At 41.0% G+C, this 17,220-nt stretch overlaps 1 protein-coding gene across 1 annotated transcript; it reads left to right on the top strand.

Moving 5' to 3' along the window:
* The first annotated feature begins 499 nt into the window (after positions 1-499).
* Positions 500-14,104, top strand: CNOT11 (CCR4-NOT transcription complex subunit 11). The gene is made up of 7 exons (XM_009557973.2): positions 500-944; positions 2,008-2,172; positions 6,352-6,504; positions 7,071-7,273; positions 8,031-8,233; positions 11,032-11,128; positions 13,738-14,104. Exons 1-7 carry the CDS (start codon positions 542-544, stop codon positions 13,933-13,935), a joined length of 1,422 nt encoding a protein of 473 aa, XP_009556268.2. The 5' UTR covers positions 500-541; the 3' UTR covers positions 13,936-14,104.
* The last annotated feature ends 3,116 nt before the right edge of the window (positions 14,105-17,220 follow it).

Here is a 17,220-nt window from a genome sequence, read left to right as displayed (position 1 = left end):
TGCCGTCCCCCCTCGCCGCCGCGCCCCAGCCCAGCCCAGGCGAGGGCGAGGACCCGCGCGGCGACAGCCAATCCCCACCGCCCGCCCCGCCCCGCCCCGCCCCCCGCCGGAGGGGGGGCTCGGGCCAATCAGCGAAAAAAGAGGGACATAAGGGGCGTGGTCGGCCTGCACCGCCGGGAGGCTTGGACCAATCAAAGAAGCCAGATGGATGGAGGGGGCGCGGTCAACCCCCGCCGTGGGGCTCGGGCCAATCAGAGAAGGCACGGGGGTGGAGGGGGCGTGGTCAACCGCCCCCCGCCGTGCTGCTCGGGCCAATCCCATTCAGCGAGGACGGGGGCGTGTGGGAGGGGGCGTGGTCACCCCGTCAGTCTCCGGCCAATCAGCGAAGCCGGAGGGGAGGGGAGGAGTCGAGGAGGCTCGCTCCGCCGCGCAGCCAATGGCGTGAGCGCCTGCCCGCCGCCCGAACCGCCCCTCCCCTCCGCCTTCACGACGGCGCCGTAAAGCGAGGGACGCGCGACGCGCGTTACGGCAGCGCGGCCGGATGCCCGGTGGCGGGGGGAGCCCGGCGGCCGGGACGCAGGCGGGAGCGGAGTCGGGCGAGGCGGCGGGCGGCAGGATGAGCCTCTCGCCGAAGGAGCTGTCGAGCCTCCTGAGCATCGTGTCGGAGGAGGCGGGCGGCAGCACCTTCGAGGGCCTCTCCAGCGCCTTCCACCACTACTTCGGGAAGGCCGAGCATTTCCGCCTGGGCTCTGTCCTTGTCCTCCTGCTGCAGCAGCCCGACCTCCTGCCCAGCCCCGCGCAGCGCCTCACCGCCCTCTACCTCCTCTGGGAGATGTACCGCACTGAGCCTCTCGCCGCCAACCCCTTCGCCGCCGTCTTCGCGCACCTCCTCAACCCCGCGCCTGAGCGCGGCGGCGACGAGGCGGAGCGCACGCCGCTCTCCGGTTCGTGCCGGGGGCGGGGTGGAGGGGGGGGAAGGACGGGTAGCCCCCCCGCGGCTACCGATGGGGCGCACCGCTCGCCGTTCTGCCCGGTCTCGGCTCCTCCCCGCGCCTAGGGGGTTTGCACTTCCCGCGTTTGGAAAAAGCAGTGGGAATTCTTCATGGGAAGCATCGCTAGGTGTGATGTCGGGTAGGCCACTTGGTTGGACCATGACATGGAGCTTCTGGGACAAAGCCCCAGTGAAAAACAGGAGGTCATAGAATCACAAGATGGTTTGGGTTGGAAGGGACCTTAACATCCACTTCCACCACTGCTGCCATGGGCAGGGACATCTTCCCTTTCATCAGGTTGTTCAAAGGCTCATCCAACCTGGCCTTGAACACCTCCAGGGATGGGGCTTCCATGACTTCTCTGGGCTACCTGTGCCAGTGCCTGACCACCCTCACAGGAAAAAAATTCTTCCTGCTATCTAATCTAAATCTCACCTCTTTCAGTTTAAAATCATTACCACTCATCCAGTCACTGCACTCCCTGATAAAGGTCCTCTCCCCAGCTTTCCTGTAGGTAATGGGGTGCTTTGGACAGCCTTAAAGGTGTGAAACAAGCCTGTTAAAGAAATGGATGAGAGTGAAGCACTTTTCCCTGCTTCAGTAAATACAAGCACAGCCATGAGGGGTAAAGCAGTTTCTAATTTTTTTTTTATATAACTTTTATAAACTTTTTTTGTGCCATACCATATGCATTGCAATGCTAGGTCATATTCAATAGCTCACTAGTTTTCTAATTTAGAAAGCATGTGAAAAAAATGCTGTGACTGACTTAGTATCATACACTGCATGTCGAGATGTGTGATGCTGGTCAGTATAATGCTGTTTTGCATCACTTTAGTTCCTGAGTAGGTAGCAGTTTTGAGTGTATGTACAAAGACTCTACAGTTACTCTTCTCTTCCTGTAAGTAACACATTAGTTTCCATTTTATTTTTGCTTATTCTGTGTGAAGCATATGGAAACTATTCATGCCACTGCTTTAAAAGTTGAAGATTATTTTCCTTTATGTTCCCACAGGCTTCTTGCCTCCCATAACCCCTCCAGAAAAATTCTTTCTTTCTCAACTGATGTTGGCCCCCCCCAGAGAACTGTTCAAAAAGACACCTCGGCAGATTGCTTCAATGGATGTGGGAAACATGGCCCAGTCAGTAGACATAAGTGGGCTTCAGCTGGCATTAGCAGGTAAGGAAGATTTGTGGCTGTGGTTTAGTTATGAATGGAAATGCTAATTGTGAATTACCTGAGAAATGTTCTTGCCTATCCTTAATATGAAAAAGATTGAGCTATGCTTTAGAGTGTTCAAGCTCGTTTCAAGCACATAAAGTTCAAGTGCAGGTTATGCCTTAACTGTTTTATCCTACTTAACAACAGCTTTTCAAGCATGTCACTGCCTTAAACATGGGAATATTTTGCAAGTATAGGAAGATTTTTATCCAAAGCGAAGAGGAAGAGGAGGTGCAGGGTTAGGTGATTTTTTACTTTTTTGGCGTATTTTTATTCCTGTTGACTCTTTGCAGTATTTCTGGTATGAGAGAACATAGTGTAACTGCCATGCCGTCATGTACTGGTACTTCAGTTGCACCTGGCAAATTGGCTATTACAATTATGTCTTTGGTTTTATAAAATAAAGTCAGATCTTGCAGCGTCTGCTTGAGAGTGGGAAGGTGGTTGGCTTTTGATGGATTGAAAAGAAAAGCAATGTGATGCGTATCCTTTGGCAGCAGAAAAGAAACAGGAGCATGATTGTTCTAATCACATTGACTGATGAGTCACATCTGGAGCTAATCTGAAATAGAAAATATTGTTGGGAACAAGGAGCTAGTTTGGACAGCAAAAAAGTGTTTTTTTCCTAGGTGCATGCAATGGACCTACTCGCTTGAAAACTGACCATCCGACTTCTATGTCTGTACAATGTGGTTTACTTCTCTGCGGTCAGGCCCTAACTAGGCTTTCTCCATCCTGCAGTTCTATGTTGATATCATCATTTTTTTTCTGTAAACTCTGTCTCGGGGTTATTTGCAGTTTACAGATGTCCTCTCGTGTCCTGCTCAGATACTGTTTCCAGACTGCAGGATCTTTTCAAAATGCAAATTGAACACTTTAACATACCTTCAAGGGGGAAATGAACCCTTATGGTTCTTGTTCTGTTCATCCTGTTAGTTTTTTCTAGAATACTTTTGTGAATTTAGATTTGTGGACCTGCAGGTAACTTGTGGATTTTAGAATAAGGCAGATATGATGCCTTAAAGAAGCCTGGAGCTCTTTTGTTTGTTCTTATTTGTTTTCCCCTTGGTGCTGTGTTTCTCTTCTGGACAGTTTGTTCTCATTAAAAATGAACCATATGGAGAGCCTTAAAACGCTAATTACATGGATGGGTACTCTAGGCTATGCATTTTGATTTGTTCTTTTTTAAAAGTAGACAACACTGATGGCTTAAAGTACAGTATAAAGACATTATTGAGGCTTTGCAAAATTAAAGCCTGTAAGATGTGCTTGTATCTTTATTTACATAGTACATTAAACATGCATAATTAATTGCTTATGAGTAGCTGTAGGAGTTATGTAACAAAACAAACTGCATCTGAAAAAGCTTCGTGCTTGCTCTATCGGGCTTCTTCCTGTAGCTCCCTGGAATAAATGTCTGCTTTCTATTCACTTAGAAGAAAATGAGCAAGAGATTTATTATATTCTTATGCTTCTTGACTGTCTATTTATCATGTTTCAGAAGGCCTCTGAATTTTTTACAAGTTTTCAGTATATTTCTCCATAAATACTTGTATTGTGGTACTTGGAGATACTGTTTAAGGGGTTGCTTTTACACCCTTTTCCTCCATATTCTGCAGAACATTACAGCTGTAAGACTTTCTAGGCCTTCAGAATTGTAGTCCCTGATGAATTCAGGGCTATTTAGAGCAGGATGATATTGACTTGATGTAGAATATACCTACAAAATCAACTTAGAAAAAATCAATTTAGAAAGTACTAATTTTTTTCAATCAGTGTATGTATACTGATCTTTTTTTTGTAAAGGGAGGAAAAAAATACTTGACTTCTCTGCTGATCTTGAGCTCTTTGTGCCAATTCAGTTGCAACTGTGTCATGTTTTTTCTGGGTGTAGTTTCTTTTTATTTTTTGTTTATTTTGTTGTTTTATTTTGGTTGGGTTCCCCCCCCCCCAGAGTAGCATTTTGGGAATGAGTTTTAAATCTTGCTTTGTTCTCTTCTCCCTTTAGTCTACAGAATGTTCATTTGGGTCTCTGTCTCTCCTCATAACTTAGTTTTATTGATCTGATGTGTTACTGTATAAAAGATATCACTTCCTAGTTGCAGAGATGAGTCTTCTGGCAAAGCGCTTGTAACTTTGTATGCTAGCCCTTATTTGATTTCAGAATAATTATCCTGTGTTAAAGTTTGCAGTACATTATAGAACTTTCATGTAAGAAAGAAAGTTTCTTTTTACCTGTTAGAAGGAAGGGAAAAGCTCCCTAAGGGAACCTGAGTGATTGTTTTCATACTAATTTTTTAAATTTAAATGCCTTAGCACTAGATGCTATGTTCTTTCTTGTTGAATCAGCTTCTGTTTCACCTGAAACAGCTGATACAGCCCTAATTCTTGAAGGCAGTGAAGGTGGGCTTTTTATCATCAGTGCATATATCTCAGGGCTCATGCAGGCTTCTAAATTCAGTGAATTGAAGGACTATCTTGAACTTCTATCTTTCTGGTTAAGCATCATTCTTTGTTTGACATTATGGGAATATCAGCATATCAGTGATTTACTTCTGCAAACTGATAGATTTAAGTTCTAGACTACAAATAAAAAGACTGAATAAGATGCTCAGTATCTTTTTTTTTTTCTCATAGGACTTCGTTTGTTAATTGAACCCTTTTGCTCAGTGGCTAAATGAGTACTCACAAGCTGGAGTTTTAAGTAGTTTACGAAGTCAAGGACATGTTCTATAAAACCACCTCATTTAGATTTTGAGTTTTAAAATTGGGATTGTTTTTTTTAAACAACTGAGAAGTATGTTAGTTGTTGCCTTTAACAGAAAAACACACTCTGCTGTGGGGCTTCAGTGAGCATATATACAAAAGTTTGCATGATCTGAAATAATTATATAAAGTAGGACAGAAAGCCAAAAAAGAAATTAGCGATGGATGGTGCTTTGCTTTGATGTTCCTTTTGTCACTCACAATTTTGGCATCTCTTGTGGATTTGGTTGGAGTAATAGGAAGTAGCTCCCATGTGAGGGAAGCCAGGAAGGGTCAAAGTGTTTGCACTAAAAGGAGCAAGCACACTTTGCTTAGAAATGCGAAGACTGTACTCAGAATCTGACAGCACTAGGCTTAATTAGTCAGAAAAAGAAGTGGTATTCAGTTTCACATGGAACTTCTTCAAGAGATTCCCTGCATGGCATCAACAATTTGGTCTTAAGTCATAACCTGCTGCTCAATGCCCTCTGTGGAGAGTGGGAGGAATGCAAGGTGGCGTTCTGTAGGGGTCTTTTTCTGGTTTTTGTCTACTGGTTTTGTTTTGTTTTTCCAAAGCAATGGAAACTATGATCTCTCAAAATAATACAGAGAATGTAGATGTTCAGGCATTAAGTCTTCAGATACAGAAGAGCAGAGCAGTAGATTGTGACAGAACACTTAAAAATCTGACAATGCAAGTATTGAGCCCCATAGTCTTCAAGTCTTCAGCTGTATAAATTAAGTTTAATATTGGTTTTATGTAACTAGTCCTGTAATTTCGTCTTTAAAGAGACATGTTCAGCTTTGCTTTAGTGACGATGCATGCTTCAGGTTTGCTTTAGTGACGATGCATGTAGTGTCACATAACAATTAAACTCCATCTTTTTCACTTGCTGTAGCTTGGCACTGAATGCAAATGCCACTGAAATGTGTTGGATAAATATGAATAGCTGACTTCAGGTCTACTATGACCATTAGCATTGTGGAGCCTGTAAATGTATCTGTGTGGATTTTTCACTTCTCTGCTCTGCTAAGTAGTGATTGCAAAACTAGATATAGCGTGTGAACTCCTTCAGAAGTACCATGTGGACCTACTAATGTGCTTTTAGATGCTGATTGCATCAGTTGCTTAACTTTTCTAAAGCCAAGGCTGTGTTTCAGATTAATTTCTGTTTCTTCTTATCCTTGCTGCCGGCCTCTGTCCCTTGCCTGTCAGCTGGCACCCTGAGTGGTAGCTGCCTGACATGGTACTAAATTTCATGTTGATGTAGTCTAGGTTGTTTTTTTTAAGCTACTTATTCTCTAAAGCTGCTTGTTTCTCACTACTTTTAGTATTCCAGGCATCTCTGTTTCGATTTTATGCTTTAATATTATGGACTGGCCTTCTTTCAGAACGTCAGTCTGAGTTGCCAACACAGAGCAAGGCCAGCTTCCCCAGCATTCTCAGTGATCCTGACCCAGATTCTTCCAACTCCGGTTTTGACAGCTCCGTTGCCTCTCAGATCACAGAAGCCTTAGTGAGTGGACCAAAACCTCCTATAGAAAGTATGTGCATTTTCATATCTTTTTTTCTGTAACTTATGACATGCTATGTTATTATAGTTCTCCAGACAAAATGTGATGTAATCGAGAAGTATTTTCAAGGTATGAAATGGGAATCGAGAGGAATGAAAGAGTGCAAAATTGTCACACTGTCTCCAGATGAGACTCCATAGTGTTCACGTTTCCAGACTTTTAAAAATCCAAAGCCTGGATCAGTTTGTTACCCGTTGTCATCTGTTGGCTAAAACAGAGTCTGGTGCCCCTCCGGTCTTAGTTCCCTACACTGAGATTAGTATCAAATGTTAACACCTTCCAAAAGGAAGAGGTTCCCTGTGGAAGGAAAAAAAGACCACAGAATCAGTAACTTAGTGATCTGAATCAAGAGCAAAAGTGATGTAACAGCACCACAGAAGCAGAAATAAATCTGGTAGGCACATAAATTGTAATGCTGTTCTCAGTGTTATAGTACTTTGAAAAAGTGGAGGCTTCGGGCATTCTCTTTTTTTTTTTTTAACTGATGTGAAAATGAATACCTGAAGCTTAAACATTTCACATTGTTGCCATTTTAGGTCACTTTCGACCAGAGTTTATTCGACCACCACCTCCACTTCATATATGTGAGGATGAATTGGCATGGTTAAATCCAATAGAGCCAGATCACACAATTCAGTGGGATAAGTCAATGTGTGTTAAGAACAGCACTGGAGTTGAGATAAAAAGAATCATGGCAAAAGCTTTTAAAAGTCCTTTGACTTCCCCACAGCAGACACAGGTAAGTTTCATGCACTTTTCCAACTAAAATAATTTTCTAATGGTACCTGTTCATTCACGTATTTTAGAAAACTTGGATTGTTTTAATTGACCAGTGTTTGAATTCAGGAAACTCCAAGGGCTTTAAATTGTAAAACTCAAGAGTTTTGATTTGGGCTTATATGAATAAGGGACAAAATTTTGAACTTCATAGCACTGACTGGGCATAGTTATAGCTGATCAATATGGCACCAGTATTTTTCTGCATGAAAGAATCTATAACAAAGTTGTTTGTGCTGTTCATGCTTATGTGGAAGCTTTTGATAAATAATTATTTCAGAAATGCCAACAATATCTTTTTTTCCTCTCAATTTGGTAGTATTATTCTTGACTTCAGTAGGCTTTTTTGATAGTCATTATTCTAGCACCAGAAGATAGCCTTTATTTGTGGAACTTCTTATGACAACAGTGAACTCAAAATGGAGGTTTCTTTGTGCTTGATGGGAAGCTAAAGAAGGCTGAAACTTACCATGTTTTTTTAAATTCCCTTCCTTACCACCCATTGATAAAAGACTACTAAATACCTTATTAAAGGTTTATGGGCACAGTTACCTTTATATAAAAATTTTGAAAGACACTGGAGTTACACTTTAATAGAGATGCCTAAATTATTCATTTATCATTCTGCTGTAGCTTAGATGTATTATAGCAGTTTCTTCAAGCAATAATGTGAATTGTTAAGGAGAAAAAAAACTGAGTCTTTAACTTTGTCTTTGCAGCTCCTTGGAGAACTGGAAAAGGACCCCAAGCTTGTTTACCATATTGGTCTAACTCCTGCCAAACTGCCAGACCTGGTTGAAAACAATCCTTTAGTAGCTATAGAAATGTTGCTGAAACTGATGCAGTCTAGTCAGATAACAGAGTATTTTTCTGTGTTGGTCAACATGGACATGTCTTTACACTCAATGGAAGTCGTAAATCGGTGAGTACTATCTCAAATCTCAGAAGGTTTCCTTAAGTATGCAAAATAAATAACTGAACAGTTCTGAAGGGATTGTGAGGCTGGCCACAGGGCTGTCTTTGGATGCATTCCAAAGGCTACCAAATGTAACAGGAATTGAAGAAATGACTTGTCAGATTATAGTGAAGGAAAAGAGTATCCAACTGTCATTCCTTTTTCGATTTCTCTATGCTGTTTGTATTGTGTTGGGTTTTTTTAATACTCTTTTAATAATGAGGCTTAGTGTTCTCTGATTAATCCCGCAGAGGAAGAGACTGCTGTGGATTTGTTGCTTTCTAAGACTATTGGACTAAGTCTGTTTCTTTTATAAAGGCTTTAGCTGCTTTTCATGTAGTTCCTTATTAGTAGTGTCTGTAGTTAAAAAAACCCCAAAATTTTAGTCCAGACTCAGCTTCTGAAGTTACCTGTGGGTTGGTAATAAGGAATTGAATCTCTTGAACGTTTTCAATGCTAAGTTCAGAGAATTTGTAAGTTCCTTTTTACAGCAGTGCTATTTAAAAATATTACTGTAATGTTAACATCTTCCTTTTAGCAGTAGCAAAATGCCACAATTTCCCAGCAGAAAGATGTGATGGTGGAGGCATGTATATACACAATTTATATGAATTATTTATATTTTTATATAGTATTTTGTTTTAATTAATATAATTTTATATTCATAATTTATAATGTTCTGGGTTTTACCATATTAGGTATGGTGAAAAGCACAGTGCTATGCTAGTTAATGTTTCAGTCGCTGCTTCAGGAATGGAGATGTTTATTCCAAGTAAACACTGATGCTTCTTAATACTTGCCAAGTGTTTCTACTTTGAAAAGAGTGGGAAACCACATATAATGTTGTGGATAACTTGAGCTGGTGTTGAAAAGTACTAGAAAATAATTTTATAAAAAGTTTTATTCAAACATTAGGTTCCTGGTTAATATATGATTTTCATTAGCAAGTACATGTCCTATATCCCAGGAAGCTGTAAGTGCAGTCACTGACGTGTAAAGATAACCAGTTACTGGATGTGTATGGTTTTATCACTGTAGTGACTGTCCCTGTCTCTAATGGGTCACCATCCAGTTCTTCCTGATGAAGAGTTCGTGTTCTGTTTATATATCTATAAATTAGCCTCACTTCTAGCTTCTGTCTTCTTTCAACTGAGGTAGCATTTGCCTTTCATTAGGACATCTGGAAAGGTTAATTTTGGTCCTTCCTGAAATATGCCTGTGTGGAAGATAGAGGACTAAAGTGGGACAAACAGCAGTTATTGTAAGAACCCTCAACAAAATGTTAATGCCACGCAGCTAATCTGCTTAAACACAACTTGCATTCTTGATATGGCTTAAGTGAACAGAAGGTGGTATTGTTAAATAGCCATCCTGCTTTATGTTCGTGCCATGTCTTCGTTGGGAGTAACTTTTGCATATAGGTACAACCAATTTTCTTAACAGAATGCTAGCCTCTTCGATGGGAAACTTTTTGGACAGTTAATCCCCACAAACTACAAAATTACATTTCTGCCACTTATTTCCATTTAGTTTCTTGCCAGTTACTGAATGTAAACTCCCCAGTCAGCCTGGTTTAGCAGGCCTCTTGCAGCAGAGTCAAAATGAACCTTAAATATTATTGGAGGAAAGAAACATTTTATTTCTGAAATAAATCTCTCCCACTGGTGCAGACTGACAGCAGTTAACTGCCCTGAAGCTGGCCTAATGATCGTGACATGGAGAAATAGTGGTAAGAAAAGAGCTTTTACAAGTGTTCAGGGATGCTATGCTACCAGTCAGGCATGCTGCTTCTTCCAAAGCATAACTACCATAGGAGCAACTTCTCTTAAACTGCAAAATTACTGTCAGTTCAAACAGGGAGATGTTAGTTTTCAAGTGAAATAAGACAAAAACTTGAAATCAAAATCTCTTAAATGTGTATGGTTTTCCCTTTTGCCCTTTCCCTTTTCTCTACTTAAGATGGGACTGTGATTAGAGTTACTTTGGTTACATTCTGTTGTAACGTTATGGCAAGTTATGCATTTAAGGTATGCTGTTATCTAAAACTTGAGCTGTATTGCTTTTTCGGGCAAGAAACAACAGCTCAACTAGCCAGTATTCAACTACAAATAGGTGTGCTTTGCTGTTAACACTTAAAAAATACACCAATACCATTGTTTGATGCAATAGTTCTCTAACTCTGCTGCAGTATTCTGAGATTATTTTGCATCATGAATCTCTACTTAACACTTTCATCTAGTCGGGGTCTCTTGTATTTGAGCGCCATTGTTTCAGTTTTTAGGAATAAAATTTCAATCTGAAAGAACTAGGGAAACTGATCTTTTGATGCAACAAAGGAGTTATTCCAGTTGTAGACCTAAGGAAGGAGTCAGCATTTAGGTTCCGTGAATGCAAATGAATGAAATGCAGATGTGAAAAGCAAAATTGTGTTGCAGTGCTGATTACAGAAGAATCTTGGTACTCACCTTGGGGTCTTTATAGTAAATTGGAAACTAGTATCATTGATTCATTTGTATAATATATAGCAAATGTTTATAGGTGTGTTGTATACTAGAAACCAGTCTAACTCTCAGCTTCTGTACTGTGTCAGAGTCTCATAATGGAGACATTTAAATGTTTAGAAATATGTCTGTGGAAACTGTCAGATACAAGCTCTGTATGACATGACTGAGAATAAACTAATGTTGCAGGCTTAACTCATGTTTTGCCATGGAATCACTAGATTTATGGCTTCATAAGCCAATGGCTATTTTTAATTTGAACAGGCTTACTACTGCAGTTGATCTCCCACCTGAATTTATTCATCTTTATATCTCCAACTGTATCTCCACCTGTGAGCAGATAAAAGACAAATATATGCAGGTGAGTACTTTAGTAAACTGGTTAGGAAAAAGGATCCCACATACTGCTGTATAATGTGTGTGAAGATTTTATAAGGCTGATAGCTTTAAGTTTTTCTGTCTTATTGTTCCTTTATTTCAAGGGCACTTTTTTTTCCTAACACACTGTGCAGTTCTTTATAATGCTTAACAGATGTTTCTTCACCTTTTTACGAGGTTTCACAGGTAATTACTGTTCCCTATTTGTCTAAAGACATAATACACTTCTCCCTGGCAAAACTGTAGTTTTATGTAAGTCTGTTGCTTGCATCCAGAAGGTTCATCTGTTACTAGTGTGCCTTTTCTTCACCCTCAGTTTAGTTGTTTGCCTTCTGCTTCATTTTAAGCTTTGAGTTTCTTTTTTGTAGAAGAGCACCCAGCACTTCATGTGGAGGTCTTGTTCTTCAATCAGGAATGTTACCAACTGACATCGGCTTGCAGATCTCCTTAAAGACCTAAAAAGACCTAAACCCCTTCTCTTTTCTAACATCATACTCTCCGTTCCCAAGCTTGACATACTTGCTCAGAACAAGCATGCAAGTTGTAGCCACTTCAGTGATCTTTAACCCCTGGAGTGGTTTCTGTACCTTTGGCACAGAAGGCACGTACATACTGTGTGAGGTACTTCCTTCTATCCTAAACTGATCTGTTGGTTTCTCTTAGTGCCCAGTAGATCTTGTTTCCTTGGATACATTATTGGTGAAAACCAGTTCATGTCACCCCTGGCTTTGTGAATCTTGACAAAGTCCTGTTTCATCTTTTTCCTCTCAATACCGAAAGACTGCAACCTCCTTAGTCCATTGCAACAAAGCAGCTGTTCCTTTCCCTTGAGCATTTTGGTGTCATTCTCTAGTGCCTTCTCTAGCTCTGCTACATCCTTAAGCTGCAGAGACAAAAATTGGATGCGGTACACAGGATGAGTGCAATGGGAATTTAGATAGCAGCAAAACCCCCTCTGCCTTGTTTTCAATACCCTTCCAGAAGATGACTAACCATTTGTTATCTTTTGGTGGCTGCTGATGCTTCTATCTGTGCATTGTGACTCTGCCAGATACACATGAGTAGCTTGATTGGTGACCCACTGAATAGCCATAGCCATACCTGTCACATTTAGTAGCAGAATAGGAAAATGGCAGCAAACCTGGGCTGTAGCTGAGAGTATGCCCATAGGATGGGACACTGCCCAAAGGAGCTGCTAAGGGCAAGTAGCTGCTGTACTACAGGCACACTAGAGCATCAAGGAATGCATATATGTTGATATATTAGATACTGATCGCCAAGTAACATGCAAAGCTTGTGAGATGTAATGTTTGTTAATACTGTGTGTGAGGCCTCACAGCAACTGAGACACAAGATGTTTTGTTTGAAAAGCATGTTACAAAACCCACTTCTGTTGGAAGTAACAGAGGCACAATTCTCAGAGACTGGGAGTCAGCCAGCACCTTGCATTTGTACTTCTGTTCTGAGTTTAATCTCCCTCAATTATTAAAGCTATTCTTGTAATGCATTTGTATTGCAGAGAAAAATGTGTGATGCCTTTTGATGGCATTGAAGGAAATACCTTCTTCAGTTTCTGAATTCTCTTGGTAGAGGTAGCAAATCTTGCAGTAGTAAGCTCTTTTCCTGTAAGATTAGTTGATAGCTTATTTTCACAGTTAATCTAAAACACTTTGGACACTTAATCCACCAAGTCCCCTTATTTCTGTCGGATAACTGCTCGTGTATATAGTTGCTTTTAGGGAAAGGTTTGGTTTCAACTCTTTCTCACAGTGAACTATGAGACCATGTTAATGATAAAGCAAGATCTGCTTTTGTCCTTAAAGAATGCACTCTTAGGTAATCAGTGACTGGATCTGTGTACAATAAATTGTAGGTGACCGTTCCTAGGTCGCCAGTTCCCAACCAACAGTGTGGTCTGCAAAAGGTTACCTAAGCAACCCTCAGGAAGGAGGAATGCTTCTGAGATACCATCTTTTTACTGAATCAGGTGGAAAATCATAGCTCACAGCCAGGAGCTCTGAAGCATGTTCTTGCATTAGGTAACACTGATACTCTCTTTACTTCTAAGATGAAGAGGGTTGTCTACTAATTCAGTGATAAGGCGCTTCTCACCAAATGAGTGTGGGATCAGTTCTGCTGCTGTCACTTCCCAGCTGGAGTGCCTTAATCACATGGTGACTGGGGAATTCTGAGATGTAGAGCCTGTTCATTTTTCTTTGTAGTGTTACTGTATAAAATAAGACTAAGCAAGACCCTACTGATGACATCATCTTCAGCTATGCTCCTTTCTCTCTGACTCTAGAGATTCCATAAAATAAGTGCAGTGTGTATGTAGCTTCAGTGCTTTGTTCGTGTACAGGATTAATCTTGAGAAAGCTCTACAAAGCAGAGTAGTCAATTTTTTAAACACAGTAACGGTATGGGAGGTAGAAAAATAGGGGAAGCAGTGTGTACAAAGCTTGGGAACAAGATTACTGAAGCGAAATTGCCCCTGAAAATGTCTCAGTTGTACTGCTGAGGGCCAGCAGTCCTTTAACTGACTTGCTTGCAAACACTTACTTGGATTATGAAACCCTGTCTCTTCTGTTTCAGAACCGGCTGGTCCGTCTTGTTTGTGTCTTTCTTCAGTCCTTAATCAGAAACAAAATTATTAATGTACAGGACTTGTTTATAGAAGTGCAAGCATTTTGTATTGAGTTCAGTCGGATACGAGAAGCAGCCGGCCTTTTCAGATTGCTGAAGACACTGGACACCGGGGAAAATCCATCAGAGACAAAAACATCAAAATAAAACCACTGTGTCACTGGCAAAAAAACCCCTCAACTCTGCCACTGTTCTATACTAATTAATTGTATATTTTAAATTTAAATTTCTGGATTAATGATGTAATACACTATAAATAGCATTTTGTGTGTTTAAAAAATAAATGCTGCCTTTTCTGATATACGTGATTGAGTTTGTGAAAAGTGTTGAGCCTATTTTTGGCTATTGGTTGAACTGTGTATGTCATATACATATCCTGAACAACAGGCTCCAGTTGGAGAGACAATGTAAAGGGCATTTGCTGTTTCACAGCAAATATAACTGTTAGTCTGGCACTCACTCTCTTTGGGTCCAAAATGGCTTGTAAATAATTGAAGTCAGTTTGTATCAAGGTAAGTAACTTCAGTTCCTGTTTGCCCTTTCTTTACTGTGAAAGACTTTCTAGAAGCTGGGTACAACTTCTAATGATGCATGCTCGTTTTGGTGAGTAAGGGAAAGTCTGTCCAACCTTAATGATACTGTGATGCTAGGAATAGCTTAAAGGCTTATCTTTATGTGGCAGAAATGAAGGGTTGGGTGCTGTACTCCGTCTTTTCAAGATTGCAGAATTTTTCCAGAATAGTGGCCTCATACCGTTAGTAGCTGAAATACCTCATCTATCTATGTTTGTATGAATGTTGCACTGAGGAAAGATGTGGTCCCATTTCTTCCATAAAAATCCAAGTCATAGAATCATTAAGGTTGGAAAAGACCTCAACGATCATCAAGTCCAACCATCAGCCCAACACCAGTGCTTACTAAGCCATGTCTATACATTTTTTGAACAGTCAGGGAAGTCTCCACCACTTCTCTGAGCAGCCTGGTCCAATGCTTGACCACTTTCAGTAAAGAAATTTTTTCGAATATCCAATCTAAACCTCCCCTGGTGCAACTGGAGTCCACTTCCTCACATCCTGTCACTTGAGAGAAGAGACCAACACCCACCTTGCTACAGCTTCCTTACAGTTCTAGAGAGTGATAAAGGTCTCCCCTTGGCCTTCTCCAGCTTCCTCTCACTTCAAAATTTGTGTAAGCAGTTGGTTCTGTGTCTACCAAAAAGAAAAGATACTCTTCTTTAAAAGCATATTGCTGGAGAGGTGTTAGATGTCAGGTGTTAGGGAAATTGGGGAAGGAGTCTGCTAAAGTAGTGTTATAAGCTGATAGTAGAATAGCTGCTGTTACTGAAGCCCTGAGACTGAAAAGGAAAATAACTTGAAAACCTAGCTTAGTTCAAATTTAATGCTACTTGATAAATGAAAGCTGTTTTAAATCTGCATCTTCTCAAATTTTTATGAAGTGCGAGATCAATAATGCAAGGTCAAGACTGTCTTTTGGCTTTTTCTTTCCAAGTAATTTACGTTGCTAAATGGCTTAGATTGAAAATCCCATTGATCTCTCATCTCACGCAAGACTTTTAGTATGAAGTCCTCTGAGAGGTATTCTTTAACCCCTAATGACAAGACTTGTATAGCTTCCCAGAGTTAAGATATCTTATGCCAACTAAAGCTGTATTTATTTAAGGTCTGTTGCAATCTTGACTTCCTTCTAAAACCCAAGATACTTGCTGTAAGTCATTGTTAGCAGTAACAGCTTACCTAGCTCATGCTCTGAACTTGTACCTTAATGCTTTACACCTACTAAAGTAGGAGTGCAATTTGATTATTTTCTATGTATTAGTACCCCTCGTCAAAAACTTGGTTTAAAAAAAAACACTTTATGCTTTTGTTTGGAACTTTGTACTCTAGCTTATAGCACAGTAGAAAACAAATCAAGAAACTGATTACTGCTACTTCAAGGCAGTGCTGTTTACCTTAGAACTTGCACAACTTCTTTAAAAGAATTTAAGCTTAGCAAAAAAACCCTCACAAAGCTGATACTGTGATACTATAGTAAAAGCTTAGCTGGTTCTGCCTTTTCACGGTATTTGTTTGAGTTGTACTGCCATGCATAAATCCCCCGTCACTGGAACTGTCCCGTAGCTAAAAGAAAAAAATCAATTATCAAGAAACATTCTTATAGAAGTACCTATGATAAAATCCTAAGTACTTCCTTTCAGTACTTAAAGGTGACTTAGAAGAAAGCAGGGGAAAAGGGCTCTTTATCACGGAATGCAGTGATAAGATGAAGTGGGATGGTTTTAAGCTGAAAGAGGGGAGATGTAGATCAGATCTTCAGAAGAAATTTTTTACTGTGAGAGTAGTGAAGCACTGGCACAGGTTGCCCAGAGAAGTCATGGATGCCCTATCCCTGGAGGTGTTCAAGACCAGGCCGGATGAGGCTTCAAGCAACATGATCTAGTGGGAGGTGCCCCATGGCAGGGGGGTTGGAACTAGATGATCTTTTAAGGCCCCTTCCAACCCAAACCATTCTATGATCATACATTCCTATACTTAGGAAGGAGGCACAACCCCTTCATTTCCAAGCCCTGTGCATTGATGAAAATACTTAAACTTGTTAACAGAATTTCCTGTATGCTCCTGCATTGTTTGCTTGTTAGGAGGGAAGGTGACCCATGCTCTGCTGCATTTCTTAGTCTATTTAGTTTACATGGCAAAGTTGAGGGGGAAGAAGTTTGCAGTGTGACCTTGAGGCTCTTGCTCCAAGAGCCTAACTGCAGGGCACAGCTGAGCCCCTCAGGCAGGCCTATGGCATCTCCATAACACTGGAGCTGTCTGCACTCCAGGGATAGGATCCACATTGGAACAGTTCCTGAAGAACTGCAAACTCTGTGAGGGAGCCTGTGGACAGCGGAGGCCAAATGGTATGGACTGATCATGACCCTCCTTCCCCATGGACCTGCCAGCAGTCAGGGAAGGGAAGAGATAGAAAAGATAGAAAAGGAGTAAAAGCAGTGAAGTTGAGCCTAGGAAGAAGAGGGGGTGAAAGAAAAGTGAATTTAATTTTGTCCTTATTTCTGACTACCCTATTCTATTTTCAAATGGCGAGAAATTAGTTTTCATTAAGTCAAGTCCCTTTTGCCTGTAGTAACTGGTAACTGTTGCTTATCTCGACCCACAAGTTTTTGCATCTTCTCACCTTGTCCTGTTGGGAAGAGGGAGTGAGAGCCAGCCCAGGTTACAGGTTAACCCACTAACCCACATACATAGTGGTTACTTCGGGGCGGGGGGAACTCCACAACATACAGAAAAGATGTGAACTTAGTGTAGCAAATAATCCCCTTGGTTACCCAGGATGAAGTTAGGATTGTTTTATGCTGCGCTAGTCAAGTGTCCACATCCATTTACATAAGCAAAGCAAATAAACCCTTCAAGC

This window comes from Cuculus canorus, chromosome 1 (assembly GCF_017976375.1).
Source record: "Cuculus canorus isolate bCucCan1 chromosome 1, bCucCan1.pri, whole genome shotgun sequence".
NCBI classification, from domain to species: domain Eukaryota; kingdom Metazoa; phylum Chordata; class Aves; order Cuculiformes; family Cuculidae; genus Cuculus; species Cuculus canorus.
The sequence above is the reverse complement of the archived record's forward strand: the minus strand, read 5'-3'. Positions and strand labels throughout refer to the sequence as shown.